This window comes from Ambystoma mexicanum, chromosome 8, assembly GCF_040938575.1.
Source record: "Ambystoma mexicanum isolate Mex_15411 chromosome 8, UKY_AmexF1_1, whole genome shotgun sequence".
NCBI classification, from domain to species: domain Eukaryota; kingdom Metazoa; phylum Chordata; class Amphibia; order Caudata; family Ambystomatidae; genus Ambystoma; species Ambystoma mexicanum.
The window spans coordinates 944,260,811-944,287,612 of NC_090929.1; the positions used below are offsets into that span (position 1 = coordinate 944,260,811).

At 45.7% G+C, this 26,802-nt stretch overlaps 1 protein-coding gene across 5 annotated transcripts in view; it reads right to left on the reverse strand.

Moving 5' to 3' along the window:
- TSPAN14 (tetraspanin 14) overlaps positions 1–26,802 on the reverse strand; it is a 449,587-nt gene that overhangs the window by 181,077 nt on the left and 241,708 nt on the right. For all 5 annotated transcript variants that reach the window (XM_069610831.1, XM_069610832.1, XM_069610829.1 and 2 more), the window contains 3 exons: positions 20,553–20,699; positions 18,462–18,632; positions 1,864–1,989 (listed from right to left, as the gene is read on the reverse strand). In XM_069610831.1, coding sequence (XP_069466932.1) covers positions 1,864–1,989; positions 18,462–18,632; positions 20,553–20,699 — 444 coding nt within the window. The remainder of the gene's footprint in view (positions 1–1,863; positions 1,990–18,461; positions 18,633–20,552; positions 20,700–26,802) is intronic.

Here is a 26,802-nt window from a genome sequence, read left to right on the forward strand (position 1 = left end):
TTTCTTTACAGTTCAGCGTGCCTAAAGACTCAGCCCTTGGTCCTCTTCTCTTTACAATTACACTCTTCCATTGCTTCTTTCTGTTTTTCTCATCATGTCCATGTGGATGATTTGCACATTTTTCTTTTGTTTCCTAGTTCTTGATTCTCTTCTTTGACTGCCTATTTGCTATCCAATCCCAGAAATCCAAACTATATACAACTTCAAGGGATGGTCTAGTAAAAAAAAATTTATTTAAAAAATAGATAGGCAACATAAAAAAAAAAATACTAGCACTCTCCGTTTTAAAACTTCCTATGTAAAGTTTTGAGCTATTCAAGCTCCAAATTCGCAAAAGCAAGCACGTGGGCGCAACCATTTTGTGAAATGGAGGCCCTCCTGTGCTGGCTTTTGCGGCACCAATGAAGGAAAAGCCAGCCAGCTGTAGTAAACAAAGGCTACCGCTGGGTGGCTTTCCCTTCATTAGTGCTGTAGGCAGAGGACGGGGACCGGAGACCAGAGCAGGAAAGCTGCAGCTGAATCTCGGTAAGGATTCAAGATCTTCAACACCACAGGATATTTAGGACTGTATTTAAGACCTTGTATATTCATTTTATTCACCACGTGATGATTTGAAATAACAGCTTGGTGTAAAGCTCTGATTGCTCCAGTGTCATCATGGTAAGGTTTAAAAAGTGGTGGGTAAAATAATAATAATAACATGGTAAATCATTGTTAAACGCATTTAAATACCAGACAAAAGGCCATAAAGCATTTTACACATTTCATCTTCAGTTTGTCCACTCATGCACATGTATAGAATTGGCAATTTTTCTCATTGTAATGTCGAACTAAAAATAATGGGGTAAAACTAGTGAGACCTGTCATGTTATCTAGAAAGAAGGGCGGAGTAAAAGTGGGATACATACAAGTTTGCTTGTGTAAAATATAACCAAATTACTATTTATGGTGCATGCACAAAGGTGTCAAGATCAATTTATCCTGCGACTGGTTTCACTGTGAATGCAAACTGCCTTTGCAACTATTCTGACCAAAGCAAATGACAACCATTACTTTGAAAGTTGATAAATTATACACTTATATGAAAATGGTACCAAGGAGCCACTCGGAACGAGGGTCGCAAGCAGAGGCGTTGCTGGGGTAGGGGCTGATGGGGCTATATCCCTGGGTCTTTTGGGGTGCAGCCCCGGATAGTAGAAGCTCAGGGTTACAACCATAAAGGCTAGCTAGCTCTCAGTCCTGACAGTCCCAAAATGAGCGTATCCCCGGATCTTTTCCAGACCTAGCAACACCCCTGGTCGCAAGCAGAGTAATAGATTTGCAGAACATATCTAGCATAGCCCCAGATCTTTTCCAGACCTAGCAACACCCCTGGTCGCAAGCAGAGTAATAGATTTGCAGAACATATCATTTACACAAATTGTCATGGGCTACGGCATGAACATTTAAAAAAACATGAATAGGCATATTTTAGGGGCATAAGGTGTATTTTTACTATATCGTGTTTGATGTTGGAAAAACACTGATCATGTCCGGTGTACCACACATTTGTCAGCATTCCCTGACATGGGTAGAACCTATGTGGTGTAGAAAAGGCAGTGCCCTTCAAGAGAATCTACAAACCAAGGAATCGCCCCTCGTGGGAATCTACAAAACATGTATCCCTCCCGCTGAAGCAGTCCATCCAAGAATTAAGGCACAAGACGTTTTGTGTATACCTATCTTCAGCAATAGAATGCATGGGTATGCCATCTGCTGTCATAATAGAAATGGAAAAGAAAAATCATGCTTGGAGATTATATCAGGTTTTTACCTTTACTTCTTTAACAACTCTGTCAAGCAAAATATATAGAATTAACTCACAGCTGGGTCTGCAGTACAGCACGAGAAAGGTACACCACATTTCTCCCGGCTATTATTGTCAAACGTGCAGTTGAAGTATTCATTCAAATTCCAGTCATCTGGTCCTTGGGCCCCACAGCACATGTTCTGAAGAGAAACAGAGAACGCATTTCGGGTGATTTATTTAAGGATATTTACACATGCATATATTACCTGGAGACTAGTACGGAAGTGCTTTACAACATGAACAAAATCAGACTACGATCCCATCGAGAATGAGACACTAGTAGCAAGTCTGGCAAAGGTTTGACCATTCAATTGCATAGTTATCACCTCATCTATTTGCCAGTTAAGTTGCTCACCTAGAAAACAGATGAAAAGATAGTTGCTTCATTCCCAGAGTGCATTGCAGGAGACTATCACATTATCTCCCTTTTTGGATAAAGGTGATATTAAGTTATTGTTTTGTAACTGGAGGTTTTGTATTTCTGCCCCAATCCTTTTTACTCCTTGACAAGGGCTTGTCGACTTAGAAACAGCTTGCTGAATAGTTTAAAGAATATCCTTGCATTTATGGGTATGTAGATCTTGCAATCGTCTAACGACCCAAGCAGTGTTGTGCTGGAAGCTCTTCAGTGTTGTTAAGCTGTAAGTAGCTGATGCAGAGTGTTCAAGCATTGTGTTCCTGCTGTGTAGGGCTGGGAGCTTACGACCTTTGTGATGAGTGCAACAACATGGCGAACAGAAGGGTCTCAGACTTTGGATCTTTTTGCAGAAATTACTTTATTAAGCAGGTGTAACCAAAACAGGGTTTAAAGAATAAGGCAAAATGTTAAAATGTAAATGCTTTAGAAGTCCATCCATGAGCAAGTAACGCAAATTCTGGCTGCAGGGTTACTCCTAGCCCCTGGGTCAACGAGTCCCCTTAACCTCCTCTTATGCTTCTCCTCAGGCAGGACAGTGCTTCAACCCTTTTGGCTTAGGTGAGCTGCTGGCTAGTCTCCTTACCCACTTCTTAGGCTTTTTCAGGCAGGTGAGCTCTTCCACTATTTCTGGCTTAGGTGGGGATACACAGGTACTCTCCTTCCTCCAGGAAGTGCCCCAGGCAGAAACTCCTCCTCCGGTATACAGCTCTGTTAGGAAAGTTCTCTTGGAGCAACTTTCCCTCCATATTTTATGGACCCCCAAACCTTTTGCTTTTGTACTTTGTCCTGATTTTTTGCAGTGAAGTGAATTCTTCAGCTTTACTCCACTGACATTTTGCTCGTATTTTATGGGGAAATATACTAGTCCATCAAACTGTCAGTACTGGGAAACTATACTTTTCCTAGTCTTGTGACTTTGTTTCTTTTGTGGGTAACATTTTAGCATTGCACCAAGAATCTTACAATACAGTGCAACAGTATTTCTTTTGTATGACCCTAGAGTACACTCGAAGGTTTATTTTTGTTACCCAAGATGTGCCTAAAGACAAGTTTATGGCAGCAGTTACTTTTTCACAATTTTTACTCCATTTTATTTTAGCTTTACCGCGTTTGGCTACCAACTGGCTAGTGTCCCAACATGGCCGTGCCACAAGGTTTTCCGTTTGTTCTTTGCCCCCCCCCCCCTGTCTTTGTGTTCTTCCTACCGTTTAAGGTCAGGAAAATCCCTTTATGGGCATGCATCCCTGGGAAAGCTGTGCTTTTTGTGGGCTAGTCCAGGGCCTCTGTGTTTGGAAGCCAGGAAGTGGGTTGGGACTGGCTGGTCCAAATACACACATTGTTTTTTCTATCTTTCCAGTGTTATTTATGAGTTTCATCAACAGTGGTGCCAGATTGGACCACTGCTGTGGGTGTGTGCGAGAGGCAGATCTTTATTGCTTGGGTTCACCTGAGTTTTTCCAGTCAGAAGAGGTGCCCTGCAGCCATTCTCCAGAGATCCTCCGAGGAGCCAAGTGTCCTGCATAGTCGTGAAGACTTCAAAGTCCCATGGACCGATCGGCAGCATGCCTGGTGACCAACTTTTGCTGCAGTCCCAGTGGAATCCTGCCTGGCTAGCAATCTTAGAAGGCCTTCATAGGGGCTTCAATCCATAGCAGTGGTGGGAACAACCATTGCAGACTTATTCTGCAAACTCAATAAGTTGTAGCCTTCGGAAATGTCCGAGGACCATTCATTGGACTGAGCATCTCCAATTTGGGCTACCGCAGTAGAAGAGTCATCATTGCATGTTTTGGGAAAGAACTTTACGGGTCGTCAGCTTGTCCTGAAAGAGTCCTTCCTGCGAAATTTCAGCATCCTGTCACGAACAGGCCCGAGATAGAGATTTAACCGTGACATCTTTGTCCCCTGCTGTCGCAGTGCAACAGTGACTGTCCCTGAAACAGGCGTTCTCGCACCTGGTCGACCATCTTGAAGGGTCCTACTGATCAAGAAGAGGTCCCACCAAGCTCCTTTTCCAGACTGGAACACTTCTTGCACCTGCAGCTTCTGGGCTTTTTTGACCGAACCAACGGCTGGAAAATTTACTTCAGGCGACCTTCCAATGACTTGCAAAGTCTGGAGAACAAAATGGAATATGGGTGGTAATTTGTAGCGATATTTACCTGCCACCCCCCGCCCCACCTTGAAACTTTTACAATGGTTTGGCTTTGGCAAAACGTGTTGCTGAAGGCACTCCAAAAGCTGGCAACAGTCTTATTCACTAGAGTATGCCATCTTCTGAATTTTGGAATCTCCTTCACATCCACAAGACACTCCTCCAAACTTGCTCAGTCATTTTTATAGTGTGTTATTTGGCCATAAATAGTGCATGTTTGTACTTACCTGTCTAAGTGTAATTTTTTTTGTTCAATAATCTTTGAGATTATACACGTGAGAACAGTACATATTAAAACCATTTTAGACATTCATGAAGAAACAATCATAATTTGATCACGAGAAATACGAACATATGTTCTCAGAATTAGTGGCTAGATGAGTAGGACCAAGGGAGTGGTTCAAGAATAAGAAAGTTTCAACAAAATTGAAATCTACAATCTAGTTAAAGTTCATAAACCTGAGACTTACAGGGGAGATAGACAAGGGGACAGACCAAATATAAACACGAGAACAGAGTGAAATGAGGGGGGGTTGCTAAGGGGGAGGTATCAATAGCAATAAAATAATAAGATTTTTATGGAATAATCCATTGGCAAAAACCTACGAGAAAGCATGAGCTGTTAGGTAATGCCCAACCGGAGAGGAGAGGATCAAGAACATGTGCTCAGTTCCATGTGATGATGCTTTAAAATAGTCCAGATAGCAAGTAAAAAATAAGCCAATTTGGTGTTCTATTTGGGAGTAGTATCCAAACTAGTGGCCATACATAACTCAATTCTACGCACGTGAAAGACGTTATTCCTCTAACCCCTGATGGAAAGGTTGTGGGAGTCTTTCCATTTGGTGGTAATGAGCTTCAGAGCAAGGGCAATGAACAAATCATATAGCTTGGCAGAGGCATGCAGATTAATGTTTATGAACGCCAGGCTACCCAGAATAATATTTAAAAGGGATGGCTGACACAGCCACAGTAAAAATGAGTTTAAGGAGTTTCCATACCTCTTGCCAGAAACTAAATACATATGAGCAGTCATAAAACATGTTTATAGGAGGCAGGGGCACAACAACAAGACCAACATTTATCATATGTCTTTCTTACATTTGGATAATTTATTCTTGATTGCTCACTGTGTTGCACTCATCGTGGACCCCTTCTCTCTCACAAGATTTTGCCTTGACCACCGATTGGTTTGGCTACAGCTCCCAGAGTTGTCCCTGTTCACTATGATTATGTTGGCCTCCTAAACTGTCCACCAGGCCAGAGTTTAGCAATCGTCTCATTTTCATTAAGCAGCATCTGGCGAGAAGTAAAGGGAACCAGTTCAGAATGAGCTGACTTTGCTTTTATAGCCAGACTCCTCATCCTGTTGGCGGTTGATTGGTGAAAAGCCTTGCTTACAGGATTGTCTGGCAGGGTGTTTCCACTCTGGTCCTGTGTTCAGGCTCACTTTCTGTTGGCCATTTGGGATTCTATTACTTTAATTGTAGATTCACCATTTGCTTTTTATATTTTTGTTTTATCCTGGGGCTTTTGAAAATTATTTGTTAGATCCTTGGGGCTCAGGTTTTTTATTTTATTAATTTAGGTATCTCTTACATTTATCTAGGTTTCACTATGGGGATTTGAACCTGGGTTCTCCCATAGGCTCTATGCAGTTCCAAACATCCGTGACACTTCCTGGTGCTGTTGAACGAAAAGACTAGCCTTTCCTCTGAGCAAGGTTTGCAGTGTCTCTACGCTGTCTTCTCTCATCAACTTCCATCCCTCAGAGCAGAGGACACCGCTGTCCTGGTTCCAGGTGTTCCAGCACAGGCATGCACAGGGGTGGATGCCCATTTGTTGCTCCTTTTGTCAGTAGCTGTGCCTTCAGTCGTCGTCCTGCTCCAGCGGGCAGTGCTGCTGCCACCTCCAGGCAGTCCTGGCCAAGTCTTGTGGGGAATGCCGCAATGCGATTCACCACAGACGGTAGAGTGCAGTTAGGAGTATTTCAGCTTTGGCAAGAGATTGCCCCTGGGGGCACGGTATAAATAAAAAAATAACATGCTGGAGCAGGTGGTGGTTGCTGGGTAAGATTCTTTGTGGGAATGTGGCTTGTCATATGGAAATGGGCTCCAAGATGCTCTTTAACAAAATGTTAGGCGGTAGATCTTCAGTTTGTGAAGAACCAAGCTTTAGAAATGCTTTGTCATCGAGCTTCCCTGACTCAGTGCTTAGTTTTGAAGACCAACATGACTCAAAAATGAAACTGGGGTATTCCTGGGTTTTGGCGAGTGGATGTGAAAACACTGAAAGATGATCTTCGGAGTCTATGAGCAAGATCAAGAGGTCTGGGTGGAAAAGTGGGCTTTTCAAACCAGACAATGAGTGCTAAGAAGACTGACATTTTCATTCCCACCTCCTGAGAAATTTCTGATTGGAAGGAATAGAATAATTAAAGGAATAGTTCACTCTAAAATGTTATTGTCCCAAAAGATGGGCAATAATCAAAAACATATATTAAACATCTTTTTAAAGAAAGTAACTGTAGTATCTTGTGTTTGGATGTAGCTGCTCTGCATCAAGTGCACTGATGCAGGCAGTAGTATGGTATGAGGTAGCATGGAACCCTGCTGGGTTCAGGATTCCATGAATGGCAGTTAAGCATTCGGGATGGGAGATTGCATGAAGTAAGATGTATATTTTATAGCTCCTACTCCCTCTTCATAACTGTACCCTGAAACAAATAAAGCCTACTTCTATTTTTACCTGCCTGTCTCCTGTCTGGTCCCTACATACTTTAAAGAACCCCAAATACTACAGTTCCCATGAAAACTTTTGAGCAAACGAGGCTCAAAGTGTTTACATGGGAACATCAATTTTGTTATTTCAAGCTCATGTTAAGCTCTGCCCTGGCGGCACTAATCAATCAGCAAAAGCCCCCTACAGCCTCATTTGCTCAAAACTTTACATAGGGACTTTGTTTAAAAATATTTTTTAGATATATTTTTATTATGGGCCATCTTTTTAGCCAATAATATTTTAGCGTGAACTATCCCTTTAAGAGCAGATTCATTAAGTGCCATAACTAGTGTCTAGATCTGCACCAGGAGCTAGCAATCAATGATGTTGGAGTCTTTGTAGAGGTTGAGGACCAGTAAAGATGTTCAGCACTTGTGTCAGAAGCATAGGCGATTTCAGACCACTATGGCAAAAGGGATGTGCCAGATCTCGGGGGGTGTGTAAGTTAAGAGGTGACATTCGGGGATGAACGAAAGAGGGAATGCAACTGTTTCTATGCTTACGAACAAAACTTTCAGATACAGCAGTATTACACAAGGATGTGGTATGTGTGAGCAACGGAAACACTAGTTAGTCACTGAACGTTAAAGCAAAGATTACAAAAAGTATGTATGCAGATCCACATTAAAGAGCAAGGTTTGACATTGCAGTCGCTGTTAGTTTTATTTTGCAAGCTATACTACAGAGTGTTTGGAGGGACCATGGACCAGCTAGATTTAGATCGGAGGTGGAACAGGATTATTTTTATTGGCGTTAGCTGGTAGTTAGCCAGGGACTGATGAATCTGGTTTAGGATAAAGCTTGTGGTTTGTTCAAAGACAGCCACACATTGTGGTTTGCAGTGTAAATGTCTGGGGACAGTGTTTAGATGGCTCAATATGCCAAACATATTGGCCTAAGAGTGCAGGTAGTAGGGAGATGGGATGTCAGGAGGGACACAGCCTGTTTGTGTATGACTTTTTACCCACCCATGGTCCGCACGTGGCTGTTCCCACACACTACTTACCCTCGCCTTGATCAACAACACACCATCCTGGGATATCCCCGAGGTTACTGCTCATTAGAGCTAGCTCAATCTATGGGTTTTATGGGGCTGTTTGTGAAATTTCAGTATTCCACACCATTTCCCAAAATACACTACCACTTTTGTACCACAGCAGAAATGCAGATGGTAAGGTACAATGAAGGGGGGAAAGGTGGGTGCCCCCCCCCCCAACATTTTGCGGTAAAATCAACAATAAAAGGATATTTCGCCTTCCTCAAAAAATATATATATTTCGAGAAAACAGATCTGATCATTCTAAGGAGTGAGCTCAGCTCTTCCACCATGTTCCAGCTGTTATCTTATGACTAGGTAGTACCTGGCAAATATCTATCAAAAGCCAATACAGTTGGCTTTGCCAATGCTTGTCTGGGATGGGTGATCTATTGTTCAATTGTAGTGTAACAGATGTACCTTGCCTGAATACCAAACTTCTAGTTAGGTTGTTGGAGCTCCTTCACTAAGATCCCATAAAGAAGACTGTTGTAGGAATTCCCCTTGTTGTGCTCCCGCTGGTCAATTGCTCGGTTTTTAGAGGTTAAATGAACAAGTACAGGTTATTTGTTGCATCAGGTCAAAGGTGGGTGATGGATACTAGTAGCCACAGCACTCTAATATAATTCAGATTTTAAAACTACAGGTCACACAATGCTGCTCCTGAGCAAGCAAAGAGGTTGACAGGTCACAAGATATATGGAAAACTGGTGGGAAAAAGGTGTTCCAGTTTCCGTGGAAAGTTAGATGTTCTGCATGAGCTTTCAGTGAACTGCATCGTGCATTTCAATGAACAGCAGCTTCAGACTGAAGGCCCCAGGCACTGATAACATCCCGGTCAACCTCTTTAAGGATGAGCCGGAGTTTTGGGTACCATTACAACCAAGCCGTTGCCAATTGTGAGCATATGCCGGAATCATGGCACCATGAAGAGATTATCCCCATACACAAAGGGGGGTGGTGGGAGCCCAGCCAATTATAGGCCTCTCTCATTGCTCAACACCATGGGAAACTTTTGCCGGGGTGCTCCTCCAACAACTGCAGGATTGGGCGACCAGCAATGGGCTTATCTCCCATCTACAGGCTGGGTTCCAGCAAGGGCAGAGCACAGTGGACCAGTGTGCTTCTGTCTACTATACTCCAAAAATACTCTATACTTAAACACATTCTCATGGGTCTACGCTGTGCTTATTGACTTGGGGGGTGGGGGGGGGATCAGTTAGTGTCTGTAACAGCTGAGCTTTATTCCAACAGCGGTTGTGAGGTGGGGCCCGGGAGGAAAATCTACTAAGCAGTTTCCAGTTCGTAGAGGCATGCGGCAGGGCTGTGTCCTTGCACCGCTCCTCTTTTGTCTCTATATTAAAGAGGTCATCCTGGACCTGGTGGTGGAATGCGTTGGGGAAGGGCTGGGCCCACGAAAATTGGTACAGACTTCTGCCCTGCCCTGTTCTTTGCTGATGATTCAGTTTTTTTGCCTACATCCCCTAGGGGGAACAGACGTGGTTTGGAGGGTTTCATCTCCAAGTGTTCACAGCTTGGTTTGACCCCAAATAGGAGTAAGACCAAGGCGTTAGTGTTTAGACCAAGGAGATCCAAGTATGTGGCTCTTCGTTTGGAGATTGATGGTACTCTCTTGGAACAGGTTAAGTACTAAGATTACTTGGGAATGAGGTTAACAGATGGTTCATGGGCAGCAGTCAGCTAGGTCACAGACCATAATGGAAAGGAATAGTCGAGGCCTTTAGAAATGTTTTGGCTCTCTTGGAGAGCTAGCCGTGTCCCCTGCATTAGACATATATACCATTCAGGCCATACCAGCGGCACTTTATGTAGCGGAGATCTGGGGGCACTCCAATTGTAAGCACCTCGGAGTAGCGGAGAATACATTCTTGGAAAAGTTACTTAAACTACGGTGTATCTTCCCAAGTGCCCCACTTTTAATGGAATGTGGGCTTGTCCTGATCATTGACCAGCTGGTGTGGAAACCTGTTTTGTATCAAGCTTTGGGGGGGGGGGGGGGTCGCTCAAGCTAGAAGAGCTGATCTGATGAAACAACCTGGTGGATGTTCCCTTGGTTGGTCCATGTTAAATGTCAATTTAAATCAGCTGGTCTGGATGAACTATGGCGGAACCTGCAAAATAGGCCTCGTAGTCCAAAAAGTGATGTCAAGTTCTTTGCCAAATGTTATTCGCAAGAACACCTTATAATCTCATGTTTAAAACTGAAAATGGGACTGGCATATCCATTGTTTAAATCATCACTTGGTGGAGAGAGGTACCTAGACTTAATAACCCCAGCCTGTGTGAGTACCTTATTCCTGAGTTCAGGATCAGTACATTGCAGGTCGCGACTGTCACATGTGGCTGGAGGGATGGCAATTCTGAAATGTGCCCAATGTGTGGTCCAGATCGGGAGTCAGTTACCCATTTCCTACTATTCTGCTTGTGTTAGTGATTTGAGAAAGATATACTCTATGCCACTGTTAAAAAAAATAAAAAAATAAAAGAAAAAGGCACTTGTGAATACCACTGCAGACGCGATTAATCTTCGTAAATCCACTGCTGGGGTGAAGGATGTGTATTTTGAAGCTAAATCTATTTACTGATCTTGGCTCTGTAGGACATCATTTCTTAATTGTTTAACTTGGTTGGGTTTTTTTTATCAATTTCTTTTAGTTTATCATGAATTGCCTATCCCTGTGTATGTAACCAATGTATTTCCTTTTAGCTTTTGTATTTAATTGGGTGTGTTCTAGGCAAATCTGCTGAACAAAGCATTATTGATTAAATGACTTGTGACTGCCAGTCCTTAACCTCTACAATTGTAATGTTCATGTTAAAGGATATTTGTACTGCACACTATCACCACCGGAGTGGTCCCCTGGCGGATCTGAAAAAGGGAAGGGGGCTGAGTTAGGGGGAATAAGCTGGAAAAGTGATGTGCTGTTGGTAGCTTCAGCCCGGTGGATCCATTGGCTGGGTTTGGGGTGTTTTACGGTCAGTATTCGTCGTGTACTGTTGTGCAAATCTATGTGTTTGTTTTGTTGTTGCAGTGTAGTGAAGTTTGTGCGGATTGCTGAATTTTAGGCTTGTGGTTGTGTTTGGTTAGAGTTTGAGAGGTGTATGCAGAGGGGTGAAATTGTTAGTGGATTGGTTAATTGGCATTGCTGTCCTTGCAATTATGTCTGGTGTGATGCTTGCTATCATTCCCTATTCCATCTGATTGTGGCACTTGCTAGTCTTCAATATCCTATCTAGATGTGAGACAGACTGGTGATCATGATTCCATTTTCGTGTGGCACTTGCTAACATTCACAGTTTCATGCAAGTGAGGCGCATGCCAACATACACACCTCTATCTAGTGGCGACGCAGGCCAAAGTTCAGAATTCCATCCAAGTGTGACACATGCTAACATTCATGATCTTGTCTAGATGTGACACAGGCTAAGTTGAGAAATCCATCCACGTGTGGCACGTGCCAACATTGTTACACTGCCATTGTAGGAGTCGCCCTTCGCCTTGGGGTGTACGGGCAGAGGGCTGCCCTGGTAGGGACTGTTAAATTGGTGGGTTAGCCAATCAGGGCAGATGGGCGGCGGATTGGAGGCACGCAAAGGAGACATCCAGGGCAAGATTGGGGCGGGGCACCAAATCTACCAAGTGGGGTCGGATTAACTCGCCTGCAGCTCCACGAGGGAAGTCTGACACCACATTATTATTATGCTAAGAGGCCAAAAGCCAATCTCTTATAGCACTTGCAAACTTCCACAAGACATTCTGAATCTTTTGGATGCATACAATTGTTCCAGATTGAGTGTAGCTAGGACCTTTTCCCCAAAAAGCTCTGTGTCAAAGAACTGCTGTGCCAAGGTTTAGAGCCAGCAGTAGCTAGGAGAGCAGACTACAATAGCCTGATGTGTAGTATGGCAATTCTAGACAGGTATTGCATAAATTGTGACTTAAATCTCAGGAGGAACAGAATGAAGGCAAAGTTTGTCCAAAGCAGCTATAAGTGTCCTTTGTGGTCATGATATATTTTAATAAATAAATACTTCTTCGTGACATGTCACAAGGCCAGCATATGAAAAATAAACACCTTTGTGTTTGGTGTTCAACTCAGTAAAGATTCCAATTCCTGCAGATGATGGTGCTGTAAAACAGATGTTCAGGTTTTAGGTTAGGATGTTGCTCAATTGGTCAGATCTGGGTGTTGTGGTTGGTGGTGAAGAACAAGTTACTTTCTTACCTGGTAACGTTCTTTCGATGGGATGGTCCGACGACGTATTCCATATCTATGACAGGTAATGTCCACAGCTGTGCTGCTTCGGAAAATCTTTGGCGTCTGCCTCCTGCGTCGATGATGTTGATGCGCCGTCCCCCGAGGACCTCCTCCGACGGCCGACGTCACCCGATGTGATCAGTAGGACACAGGACACAGATAGCCTCAGTTATAGTTTTTTCCCAGAACGTGTGCCACCAGTTTTCTGCCAGTCAGACACAAGGCCTTGTGGAACGCAAGCTGCAATCGCAAAAGAAATTCTGCAGCGGGGAAGGCAGGGAGGGAGCGATATGGAATACGTCGTCGGACCATCCCATCGAAAGAACGTTACCAGGTAAGAAAGTAACTTCTTCGAGGGGGGTTGGGTCCTCCGACGTATTCCATATCTATGACAGGCTCCCAAAGCAGTACTCACTCTGCGAGCGGAAGTAACTGCAACTAAAAACACAGTTTTCAGAGTTAACAGCCTCAAAGGGCAAGAATGTAAAGGCTCAAACGGAGCACCCATAAGGAACTTAAGAACAAGGTTCAAATCCCAACCTGGCACCAAAAAAGGTGACGGAGGGAACACATTAGTGAGCCCTTTCAAAAACTTAAATATGGACAGCGCCGCCAGGTAACCTTTAATGGTCCCCACTTGCAAGCCCCTGTGGGCCAAAGAAAGCAAAAAAGACAAAACCATAGGAATGTCGCATTCAAAAGGATCCACATTCTGAACTCTGCACCAGTCGCAGAACTTTCTCCAACGGCAACGGTACAGAGACTTAGTTGCCAGCCGCCTGGCAAAGAGCAACACCTCCATCACGTCTTCAGGGAGGTCCCAATCCTTATACCTCAACCTTTCAGAAGCCAAGCGTGAAGATTGAGGGTCTGACCTCTGGATGGAGAACCTGACCCCCGTGAACCCCGTGAGAGCAGATCGTCTCGGTAGGGAAGACGACGTGGAGGGCAGATGGACAAGTCTAGAAGGTCCGGGTACCACGTCCGCCGAGCCCACGCTGGAGCAATGAGGATCATCCGGGAACCAAACCTCCGCAACACTTGCGGGATGACGGGGACTGGAGGAAACGCGTACAGCAGTGGGAATGACCACTCCATCACAAACGCGTCTCCTAAGGCTCCTTTTGAAGGAAATTCCCACGAGCAAAACCTTTCGCGCTTCCGGTTGACACTGGAGGCAAATAGATCCACTTGAGGGGTCCCCCAAAGGGCGAAGATCTCCAGGAGAATCTCCTGAGCCAGCTCCTACTCGTGAGAGATCGTGCTCTGCCTGCTCAGAGCGTCCGCCGTCTCGTTGTCGTCTCCGGCCAGATGAACTGCCGAGATCGAAACTTCCTGCTGGATGGCCCAGAACTCAAGCTGCATCGCCTCCCTGCACAGCGGAAGTGACCCTGCCCCCCCCCTTTTTGTTGAGGTAGTGCATGGCCACCGTGTTGTCTGTCAGAATCAGGACACTCTTCCCGCGCACAGTCGGCAGAAAAGCCTTCAGGGCTAGCCTGACAGCCCTCAGCTCCAACAGATTGATATGGAGTCTGGACTCCGACGGAGACCAATGACCGCTGACTGTCAGCTCGTTGGCATGAGCTCTCCATCCCGTGAGGGATGCGTCCGTCATGATCGTCACCTCTGGCCAGGGCAGCCATAATGGGGCCCCCTTCATCAGATAGCCCTCGACGGCCCACCACAGAAGGTCCCGGGCTACCGAGGGCGGCACCTGAACAGGGTCCGACAGCCTGCCAGGGGACTGAGACCACTGGAGCTTGAGTGCCCACTGCAAAGATCTCATCCGCAGACGAGCCTCTGGCACCAGAAGAATGCAGGATGCCATGAGGCCGAGCAGTCTCAAGAACTCGGACGCTGGGAGAGTCTGGGCAAACTGAAACTTGTGCACCATCTGCTGAATGTAAAAGAGCCCTCACCTGAGGAGGAAAACACTGCCCCAGGGACGTGTCGAGCACTGCTCCGATGTACTGGAGCCGCTGCGTTGGTGTCAAATGGGACTTCTTTAAATTGAGGGGGAAGACCAGCTTGTGAAGGGAGTGGCAGGTGACGGACAGATCCAGGACTTGCTCGGGAGAGCTCCCCCTGATCAACCAATCGTCCAGGATGGGGTAGACGCGAATCCCCACTTTCCTGAGATGTGCTGCCACCACCACCATGAGCTTGGTGAAAACCCTCAGGGTGGAGGTCAATCCGAACGGCAGGACCCGAAACTGAAAGTGCGAGTCGCCAACCGCGAACCTCAGGTACTTCTTGTGCTTTGGATGGATCAGCACATGGAAGTAAGCATCCTTGAGGTCGAGACACACCAACCAGTCCTGAAGTTGAAGGGCCTGGAGGACTTGAGAAAGTCGCCATCTTGAACTTGTCCTTCCTGAGGAGTTTGTTCAAACCGCGCAAGTCCATGATGGGTCCCAATCCCCCCCGTCTTTCTTTGAAATCAAAAAATAAGGGGAATGGCATCCCTTGTTCCTCTCCACTACCGGCACCAGTTCTATGGCGCCTTTCTCCAGCAGGGCTTGAATTTCCTGCGCAAGGAGCGGATCCGGACTCTTCAAAGAGGTTCCCTGGTGGATTGTCGTGAGGCCTCTGCCGAAAAGGAAGACAGTAGCCGTGGGTTATGATCTCCAGAACCCACACATCTGAAGTAATGGCTTGCCACTCTACAAGATGCTGCGCCAGCCGTCCCCCAACCGGCGAACCATGGGACCTGGCCTCATGGCTGAGTGGTAGCGGCTGCGGCGTTGCCCGAGGGCAAAGAGGCCACTGCCCGAGCGGCCTTGGCACCTCGAGTACCTTTGTTTCCACCTCTGGCACTCTTACGATGGCCTCTTTGACTGCCAGCTCCTCTCGCTTTATTGAAGGACGAGTAATAGCGAAAGGAACCTCCCCTCCATTGCTGTCCACTAGGATGAAAAGGCGGAGGTTGGCGAACTGCAGCGCCCAACGACTTCGCTGCAGCTTTGGAAGTCTGCAACCTCTCAAAGCTCTCGTCAGCCTTGCTGCCAAAAAGGTGTTCACCGTCAAAGGGCATGTTGAGGAGCCGGGACTGCACATTAGGAGCGAACCCAGACTTCCGCAACCACGCAAACCTGCGCATTATGGTGCTCGCCGCCATGGACCGGCTGACACAATCCGCCAAGTCCAAACCCGACTGAACCGCCTCACACATGGCATCCTTGCCATCCTGAACCATAGCAAGGAAACCATCCCGTTCGTCCCCTTCGGGAATATGATCAGCCACTAATGCAACACAGTTCCACAGAGTGTGTGTGAAACGAGACAAGGCACATATGGAGTTGGCCACCTGAAGTGCCATACCCCCAGAAGAAAACACTTTCTTCGCCCAGCCGTCAAAACATTTGTCGTCCCTATCCGGAGGGATGGTAGGATAAGACGCCTGCTTTCTGGGGCCGTAGCCGCCTGCACCACCAAACTCTCCGGGGTGGGGTGCCTAGACAAGTAGCAGAGGTTGCTACTGGCTGGACGGTATTTTCGCGACAAAGACTTGCCCACTGCCGGGAGACTCTCCGGAGCAGTCCAAGCCGCCGCCACCCTTCTCTGCAAAGCCATATGAAAAGGCCAAACTGGGTCAGTGGGTGGACCGATATCAAGGATGTCCGTGAGATCATCCTGAACGAACTCCCCTGGGGGAGCCGACCAACCCAAGTACTCGGTAACCCGAGACATAAGGCGCCGATATGACAAATCGGCATGAGTGCCAGGCTCCGGCCGACAAAACTCCCCCTCTGGAGAGGTGTCCAATCCACTTGCATCATGCAGTGACTGCCTCAGGTCATCAAACTGACTATGGCCCGAGATAAGTTCATCCGTAACCGTAACCAGACCGCCATCAGAGCCTTCATCACCCTCTGAAATGTACTCCAGGCGGGGGAGAGGAAGACCTTTGCGGACCAAAGCAGTGCCGGACGTTAGCCATAGCCTTTTTAGGGGCAAACCCCGTGCCACGGGGCCCCTCCGACACCACCGCCTCGAAAGGCGTCGAGGGCGCCGAGCGAGTCGGCATCGACAGAAAAGGCGTCGAGGGCGCCGAGCGAGTCGGCCCCGGCGTCGACAGAAAAGGCGTCGACGTCGGGCGAATCGGCGTCGACGTCAGCTGCAACGCCTCCAGCATCGGCGGCGTCGACACAGTCCTCGAAGCCGGAGCTCCGAGCTTGTCTCTTGACAGCCTGGGCGCCGATGACCCCCTCGAAGATGGAACCTCGAGAGTAATTGTCGACGACCTCGGCGCCACAGGTGTTGACGTCTTCTTCGAAGAAGGTACAGGATCACACGGTCTCAAGCATGTCGAGGACCGGGACCTGGAACGGGCATGACGAGAACGGCTACCCTTGTCAGAGCGGGACCTCTCCCGCGAGCCGTGCCGACCACCCGAGCCCGAAGGCCTACGGGCGGTGTCTCTCGACCGGTGTCGACCGACCCCACTCGGAGGCGCAGACGGACCGGTGCCCTGTGATTTCAGAATCACTAGCATCTGCTTCCCGAAGGAAGCCCATTCCTCCGGTGTCGCTTGCATGGAGGGATAAGCGACCCGCCGACGGGCGGAGTCCTCGGAAGAGGACGGGGAAGGCGACCTATGCCGGCGCTTCCTGGAATGCCTAGAAGAGGCAGAGGAGTGGCGAGACCGACTCCTGGAAGGAGACCCACCGGTCTTCCGACGACGACGCGGTGAGTCACCCCTTGAGTTATCGGTCGAAAGCCCTGCAGACCTCGACTTCCGGGGCTTAGACACCCGACCTACCGACAGTTTCTTCTTGCGTTCACGCAAGGCGTTCGCAGTGAGCGACTGACAGTCGACACAGTCGTCAGTATCGTGGGCCTCCCCGAGGCACTAGAGGCAGGCGTCGTGCGAGTCCGTGACCGACATCTTGGACCCACAGTTCTTGAAGCCCGGACGCGGGGCCGAAAATGAGAAAGACATCGTCACAAGCAAACCGAACAGGTTCAACGAACAGAGAAAGAGAACAGTAACTCCAACGAGTCGAGGCGTACCGAGATTCACGAAGCCAACACGTTCGCGGAAAAAACGGAACTGAGGCTATGGGCGTCGTGCGTCCTACTTATCACATCGGGTGACGTCGGCCGTCGGAGGAGGTCCTCGGGGACGGCGCATCGACGTCATCGATGCAGACGCCAAAGATTTTCCAAATCAGCACAGCTGTGGACATTACCTGTCAGATATGGAATACGTCGGAGGACCCAATCCCCCTCGAAATAATATTACAATGTTTTGTTCAGTATTCAAAGGTTGCCTTTGGGAGTTGGAAGTCCACCTAACAGTGGAAGATCAAAATTAATCTCACTATTTTATCCCGCTTGTGTCTGAAGGGGCGGGGGAGCAGGACAGTGTTGTAAATAAAGAAAATGACATGTTGGAATTAATAAAGTTTGTGTTAAATGTGTAGTTAAAGTAATTCCATCAAGCCAATATACAAACTCTGCAAACGTATGCGTCTGCAGCGGAGAAGGAGAATGATGCAGTAAAAGATTGTTATAGAAGTGAGACTACCAAGTGGAGGGCATAAGTAGTCATCTTTGGTATTTAAACATTGAGGTCTGGTTATACGGTAACTAATCCAACCTGTGGTGCCAAGTTAAGTGTAAGGTGGGGATTGTCCGGTGTGAATATACAAATCGACAACAAGCTACCCTCAACAGGTCACTTTCCTGCCAGCAAATGGCCACCCGGCAGCACCATCTTACAGGGAACTCTTGTGATAGCAACCAATGCTGCACATGAACCACGTGATACCACCGATAAACTAGAGTAAAAGGAATATGCCTATTGCATTACACAGGATAAATATAAACCTAAAATGTATTTGCTAGATAAGACTCATCCCTTCGCCTAGTCTTCAAAAACACAAGACACTTTAAAGGAAATCAAAGAAAATACAGGCAGAAAGAAATGGTAGTCTTACAGCTTTCTGCAGAGAGTCGATAAGGTTCTGGAGGTCGATATCATCTCTATATGCCTTAATATTGTTCTCAAAGAACTCCTTTACACGATCTCTAACCCAGTCCTGGAAAAGGAAAGCCAGAACTGCCACTGCCAACTCCAAGAAGAAGATCAAAACAATGGCGCCGCAGAACTGAAAGGAAAGAAAATATGTATAAAATTATGGTTTGGCATTCCCCACCATCTTCATCTCTTCTCACACATACCCCATTCCACATAGCAAAGGCATATTCAGCTTGATAAGTGCTGTTCAATTGAATCAGAAGTCGCAGCAAGTACGATGCAGAAATCCAAGCAAAAATTAAACCCAAATGTTGGATTCCTGCCCAAGAAATGTTCCTGTACTTCTAAGTCATGACATTAAAAAAGTTACAAGTAAGGAATCGCAGTTGCTGTGAGCTATTTATCACCAGCTTGTAGACTGGAAAAACTTGAATAAGCTGAAAACAAATTACTAACCGAAGCAACTTAACTCCACCGGCATGTTGGCGACACAGAAAAATGCTGGATATCAACTGTTTGCTAAAGTATATAGATTAGATGTTGAACGCATCATGGAATGGATCACATGCAATGAGCAAAGCTGTATAGTTTCCATCTGATGTGGAAGTTATATTTGCAGCATACTAAACCCCCCTGCTGCTAACTCTTATATGTACCTCTTGGTTACTTCAGATACCCAATATACAGAGGATAGAGCAACTAGAATGTTTTGGCTGCTCTTTGTCCAAAAGAGGGTTTTGGGGTGGCTCTTAAAATGGGCACCCGGGTCACAAAGACATCAAAGTAAAATAGAACAGGAGCAGTTTGCGTTTCATTAAGAGTATTTTTTCTTCACTTCGAGACAAATAAATTGTGACACATTTATACGTTGTGCGAGTTTGTTACATGGTGATTTAGAAGAAACCATTGTCTAGTACTTTGAAGGAGTTGGTATACCACTGTAATTTCACAAGTGTCAGCTCTTCCTCTCCATTGTGTGCATAGTGTACGTGGAGCTTTTCACTAGACTGGGAGGGTCTCGGCAGCTAAGGTCAGTTTCTCCTTTTCTGTGGTAAACTATCCGAGGACCCTCCTAAACAACTTCAAAGAACCAGTAAATGAACAGTGAAGGAATACTACAACAAATGCTAAACTTCTATTTTTCATTTGCTACGATAGTGTTGTTGAAGTATTTCTGTATTGGTCAAATGCATGGCAATTGTAGCAACTCCATTAATATAGATAAGGGGTCCCACAAAGAGTAGCAGTTCAAGCCCCCCTCCCACCCAACCTCTTTACCAACAGGCCTCTATTTGGATTTTAAAAGAGCCCAGCTAAGAAAGATGGTGGGCACCTTGTACTGAATTTAGAATGAGTCAGGTTCGAAATTAAGATCCAAATGAGTATGAGCCAATAGCCAGCTCCTGGGTATCGGCATCACCCAGTAGACAGGAACTACTACTGGCAAACAAAGAGTATGTCGACATTGCACTGCAAATCCAAATTCCACACAAGATGCACACTACCTTTTTGCCCATTATGCATGCTACATTATATTTCAATGTGTCCTAGATGTCTCCGAACTTCTTTATTTACATTACACAAACATTCTACGTTAAGGACACATATGTAGATTTTTAAGACACTAGTTGGCCTGGGGAGCTAAAAGTAGATCCTGGTAACTGTTGGTTTTAAGCTAACCAGACTCTCCTAGGGTAGAGGAAACTAAATAGCTCCCAGCAATATCGAACCCTGTGGATCAGTCACGATTGTTTTCTATTGTTTCAGACGGAAGCTCACCTTGAAATTGCCTTAAGTCTGTAAATAACTAACAATTCAGCGAAAGTCATTAGCAAGCAAGTTCAATACATTTATTTAAAACGTTATAAATCACTACCAAATGTGGACCAGTTCAAAAACTTCAACTTCAGAAGTGTTAACCCTTTGCCAAACTAACTTGTATAGTCTTCCACAAATCTCATCAACCTTGACCTCTGCCCTCCAACCCAACATCTTTTTCATCACCTTCAACTCGAAGTGTTCAGTAGAATTCCTTTTAGTTACTACTCACAAACTTCAGCAGGCAGATATTCTCCCTCAGGGCTCCGACGCATCCAGCAAATCCCAGTATGAACATCACCATCCCGACCAAGAGAACGAGATACACTGGGTCAAAGCCATGGAGGCGGGTGACCCTTGTGATGTCAGACAGAACACCCTGACAAAAAATAAAAGAAAGATTTGACACTGAGAAAGTTATTGCATTGCCCTCTGTTAAGTTTAATTTTCTACAACATCAATTCAGATTTCTATTGATGTTATCTGGACACATTAAGCAAAAGGTACTACCAAATGACATCTGGAATGTAGACCACACCTAAGTTGTACACCCAGATACAAAATATATTCAAAACAATTTCATATGCAATTTGAAATATGCACACATTTTGTACACATGCTGTGGATGAAAAAATACCTAGGAATAAAGGCATGAAGTCGGCCAACGAAAAACACTTTCATATGTAAAGCAATGGACACTTCTTTCAAACTTCCAAAGTTTTTTTTTGTCCCTGCTGCAATCATCTGGGTCCTCTAGAACATCTGCCAGACTGTGTTCTCAGTAATACAATAACTAACAGGGGCTAGCCCGTCAAAGGATAAATGCAAATTGCAAGCAAAAGAGTTGAGAATTTGTTTTAAAAAAAGAAGGTGACAGATACACAGATGTTCTCTTTGCACAAACTGGTCCTAGAAGTGTCATACAGAGGTATTCATTGGTGGGGTTAAGATGGGGTTAGAAAACAATCTTCCCAGTTCAGTAGAGAGAAAAAACTATATAAATCGCTAAATCTGTACACTTAAAATGAATCCATATGGATAGATGTATATCAACGACCAAAACGTATTTGATGACAATAGTGTCTGTGCAGGTCTTCTCGGGTGCCTTTCCATAGTGCGTCATGTCATTCGACAGTAGATGGCGGAAAGTGGGCTTATACCAGCCAATACAGCCCGCACTCCAGTCAATGGCATTGTGCAGCACCTCTCTCTAGGGGCTCTTCTGGTTCTTGCAGCCTGCAGATTTCCAATGAGAACACAAAATGAACACTTCAGGGATTACAATAATGCCTTCTAGCTGGCACTAGCAGGCTATATACAGGGCTTTAACTCTGTATCCGGACCTTTATCATCTGTTGTCAGCTACAAACAGCTATGATGCTATCCAGACGAAGAACGTTTTGCCATGAAAGTTTGTACCCACTAGCGCCGAGGATGGCTGCCGTAGCAAGGGGAGCCAACAATGCCAAAAGACCATAGAACACAGAGGAGAACTAGCAGACTTCGCAGGCTAAATTAAAGTAGTGCATCAATCAAAAGAAAGGTCAAAAAGGCCAAAAACGAGCATTAAGCATTGCTGGAGGGAGAGGCACAAGCACCCATCTGGAGATGCTGGTGGGAGAGGCCACGGAGACACTGGAATGGTGCTCCAGGAAGAACATTTAAAAAAAGCAGAAACTTAATGGAGGGACACCCAAAGTACAATGGGAAATGTAGTTCAGCAGGACCTGCTGAAGTGTGGGAACTTGCCACAGTACATATGTGGGTAAGAACAAGGGGTAGGGAGGAGGTGACAGGCAGGTGGCAGGAATCTCTGGATCAATCAATATTAATGCCCAGGTTGAAAGCCGGCTGATTGACAGAGCCATACCTTCTGCGCGCAAATCGGCGTTAACTAGTTCAATGGCAGTCAGTTTATCAGCCTAAAACGGATAAAGCAACAAGTTGACCCTGCTGGGCTTCGAATCAGATACTGCAGGTTGCTCAGTTGTCTTAATCGTGAGCCTAACTAGCTGTGTTATTTTGTAACAATACCGCCCCCCTGCACACCTAATTCTAAACTGGTTAGTAAAGTATGGTTATCCGTTATGTTTAACTTACAGAAATCATTTCTCTTTAGTAGTTCATATATCAACAATCACGACTGTTTAAATGTTGCAAATATTTTGTACACAATTACTTTTCAAACAATAGTTTTAACAATACAATAATCAAGATTCTCAAATCAGTAATCCATGAATTATGGATTCTGCTCTATGCGTTTTGGGAATTCCTTTCCCTTCCTCAGGAGCTATTCTTTGTGTATTTTGTGCCTCAAATGCACTCTGATCTACAAGTCTTCGAGAATAAAGAGTATACCCGCTTAGAGGAATAATCTATGCAAAACCTTTAATACACACATCATAATGTCCATCATGATCTGTTTTAGTATTCACCTGGTGTCAGACTATCAGAGCCCAAGCTGTATTTTGGTCGTAAGTGCTAAGGCCTTAAGTCTTCTTCCAGACGTCCAGCTCTGCCTGATTATATAAAACATGAATGTGTGTATCATCATCTTCTCTTATTCCATAAATCTCTATCATGATCTATTCTCACTTTCAAGGGAGGATATCTAGTCTGGCAGCTGTGCATAAAACTACATTATGAATGTATGTCTGCCTTTAAGGTCGTTCATCAAAATGAGTAAATGGTTCTAGTGAAAAATAAGGGCCAATTTCTGTTAGGTGCAATTTAAGGATATGCCAAATAAACAGCAAAACGTGATAAGCATACTCTGCTTCTGCCAACATCTTACCCTAATGGGTGGTGCAAGGCTTCCACTCTACTTCACTGTGCGATGGTAACTCTCTTGAATGTTATGCCCAACACTGATTCAATCTCAAAGTGAGTGGGCCTGTAGGTCAAGGCACACAAAGATATTTAAAAGAAAAAGCGCCCAGTGCAGTCCTTTTGTATTGTAAGGTGCCCCAGTGTTCTGGAATTATCTAATATCTCCACCTTACCTGCCCTGTGCAGCAGGATGTGTGAGATTCCTTTGTAGACATCACATCCCAATCGCGACTGTTGATATATGAAAACTACTGAAGTGAAATTATTTCTGCAAGTTAAAAAGAATGGATAACCATAAGTAGCTACCCAGATGGTCTAAAAATGTTGACTGGATCACAATAGAATTAGGTGTGCAGGGGACGGCAGTGTTCCTCACGTTTGTGGACACCTGTTTGTTTCTCTAATTGGTAACACAACCTATTGTCACAGGGTTGTTTTTCTCCCTGCAACTAATAGTCTAACAATGAAACCCATTTCAAATGAATACAAAGTTATGTTCCTTAACAGAAATTAGCGCAGCTGTGTTATCTTCCTAGAAGTGACAGTTTTGGTTAAGTGGGAATCCCATGCTAAAGTTAAAAGGCACCCATCATGATGATCTGAATACAATGATATGCACTGCCAGAAACCACCACCTACATTTGGTATTTTATCACAATCCAATGTGTTGAACAATATCCTTCAACTAATGAGCTGGGACGGTATGCGTGTAATTGCACAGGTGTTTGAGGTGCTTGTGCACCTTAACGGTTTCAACCTTCTGGTAACCAAAGAAAATAAAGAAAAGGCAGATCTGAGATTAGGCTAGGGTGAGTCATGTGCACTGGTGCAGGAATTGTGTTCCAAAGCATGGATGAACAAAAATCTTTCTTCTGAAAAGTCACTCAGTTTCTACATCTAAGAAACATCTATAGCTTATGAGAGATTTGTCAGAAAATCCACCTCATGCCCCACCAGGACAGCTAATTCATTCGGTCTGGTCGTCCCCAGATTCAAACTAAATAAGGCTGAGGGGAGCAGTTTCCCTGTCAGGGTGGCACAGCTCTGGAATGCCCTCCCTCCCTCCCTCCCTCATTGACAGCAGATCAACCCTTCCCTCACTTTAGGCGAAACACCATAAATTGTCTTGCATCCAGGGACATCTAACATAACAGGATTGTCTCTGCTTTTTCAACTGTAGCTATCTGACTCATTGGCACTGTAACCACTGCCATTGACCTATATGGTATTACTCTGCACATGCTTTGCCTTATCTACTGTATTATGTAAATACCATCCATGTATCCATTATTATGTAAATACTCTGTTATTATGTACTAACTAATTGGAACCTTTGTAACTTATTCAACTGCAACAATTGTAACTCACGCTGAAAGTATACTGCGCGCAATACAAATTAATAAACTAGCAATAGATTTACACGAAATGTGGCTAGTGTTTGCCTAATAGTGCGACCAGGCCACGCACTTATAAGTAGTCATAATATGATAGGATTTGGTATTTATACCGCACCTTTACACAAGTGTTTCTAGGCGCCACAAGACACAGGAGTGGGAGACAGAGGGATGACGAGACAAACAATCTTACTAGGTGTTGTGGAATTCAGATCGTGCAAATTAAATGAGAAGTGGAGGGCAGAGGGTGTAGGGAGAATTGCAGGGAAGGGGTACAAGGAGAAGTGCAGTCAGGGCAGCAGGGCTCCGAGTAAGTGCAAGGAAAACAGGTGCAGTCACAGACCGGATGTGCTCGGTAGGTCAGAAGGCAGTGCAGGTTGACTGGGGCGTGGTACCCTGTGCGACTGAGGGAAACCATGCCACCAGTCAGGACGAGCATACAGGTAGTTTAGCAGAGTAGAAGGGAGAAGAGGAATCTTGAGAATCTTCCAGAACCTCAGGTGATCCAGCTCAAGCCTGACAGTGGCAGGGAACCAACTGCAGAGAAGAGAGAGGGAGATCTAGCCCCCACTCTGTTTGAAGAAGCATCCGACACAGAGTTTGAGGTAGCTGAGCGGAGGGCTCTAGAAGGAAGGTATTTAGGAAGAGGGTGTTGGATATAGGGGGGCACGGCCCCAGAAATCCTTGTGGATGATGCAAAGGGTCTTGAACTTGCTCCTCGCGGCGAGGGGGAACCAGTGGTGAGATTCAAAAGCTGGAGCGATGCAGTCCCTGGGTTTGAGGCCCAGGACAAGTCTTTCAGTCCTGTTCGGGATTAGTTGAAGGAGGCGAATAGTAGCGTTAGGAAGATTGAGAAAGGCTGTTGTAGGAGTCCAGCCTATAAAGAACAAGAGCTTGTGAGGACCGTGAGCTTCGGGGGGATGTTGGGGGAACCCGCAAAATGCCCTTTAATGACTGGATTGGTCAGTGAAAAAGAACAGCAGTCAGTGGACAGGTAGTCCGCAATCGCCGATAAATAAGTTCTGCAAGACAAAACACGAATGCCCGAAGCTGCAAGGTGGGACACAAAAGATAGAACTGTGCCCACCGTAGCGAGCCTAGTGTCCAGTTGTGTAGCCAAGCACCAGTGACAAAAACAGACCCATTTGCTCCTATATGGAGACCTCTTAGAAGGCTTCCTGGCAGCTTGAATAATACACATTGTCCTCAGACAAATTAAACTACGCTAAAGATCTGAATTCAGGCACCAGGGCGCCAAGATGAACGATTGTAGGAGGGGTGCCACATCTGTTGATCACACTGGTGAAGCAGGTCAGGAATTAACAGCAATCTGACTGGAGGAAGTATTGATAGATGCTGAAGTTCCAAGAACCAGAATCTGGCTGGCCACGAAAGAGCTATGAGGAGAAGAGTGCAATTCGATGACCTACTGAGCTTGCGGAGTGACCGATGAATTAGAGGCAGTGGAGGAAACTTATAAGCCTTCATGTTGTGCCACGGAATCTCGAGAGCGTCCCCTAGGGAGGAAATGCTGAGACCGTATCTGGATGCATACAGAGGAAGTTTCTTGTATGCAAAGGTCGCAAAGAGGTCAACTTCTGCAGTGCCCCATTGGCGAAAAATGGCAGGGAGGGCATCTGTGTTCAATCACAGATTGGCAACTGAGCGAGTCTGCAGTGACATTGATGTGGCCCGGAATGTGCAGAGCAAGCAGTCAAACCTTGTGCTGGATGGCCCATTCCCAAATCTGTATAGCTATGTCCACCAGGAGAGGTGACTTGGTGCCACCCTGCTTGTTCACATAAAACATTGCCACCAAATTTTCTGTTCGAATACTAACTACCTATTTTGTGATGGACGGCTGAAAAGCCTTGAGCGACAGAAAGACAGCCAGGTGTTCCAGATAATTGATTTGAAACTGCCTGTCCTGAATTCTCCAAAGATCGAATACTTCGAGGTGACGAAGCGTTGCACCCCACTGCAAAAGGGAGGATTCTCTAGTGATCGTCACTTGTGGGCAGGGCTCCAGGAAGGAGGCCCCCACTGAAAGGTTGTCGGACGAAGCCCACCATTCCAGATTGTTCGTCATAAAGGACAGAACCGGAATGATCTTGGAATCCATATCCGAAGCCTGAGACCAAGAGCTCCGAAGAGCCATCTGGGTACATCTCATCATCAGATGTGCAAGAGGAAGATCCAGTACGCAAGAGGCCATAAGACACAAAAGTCTCTGGAACCACCAAGTCGTCATGTGCGAAG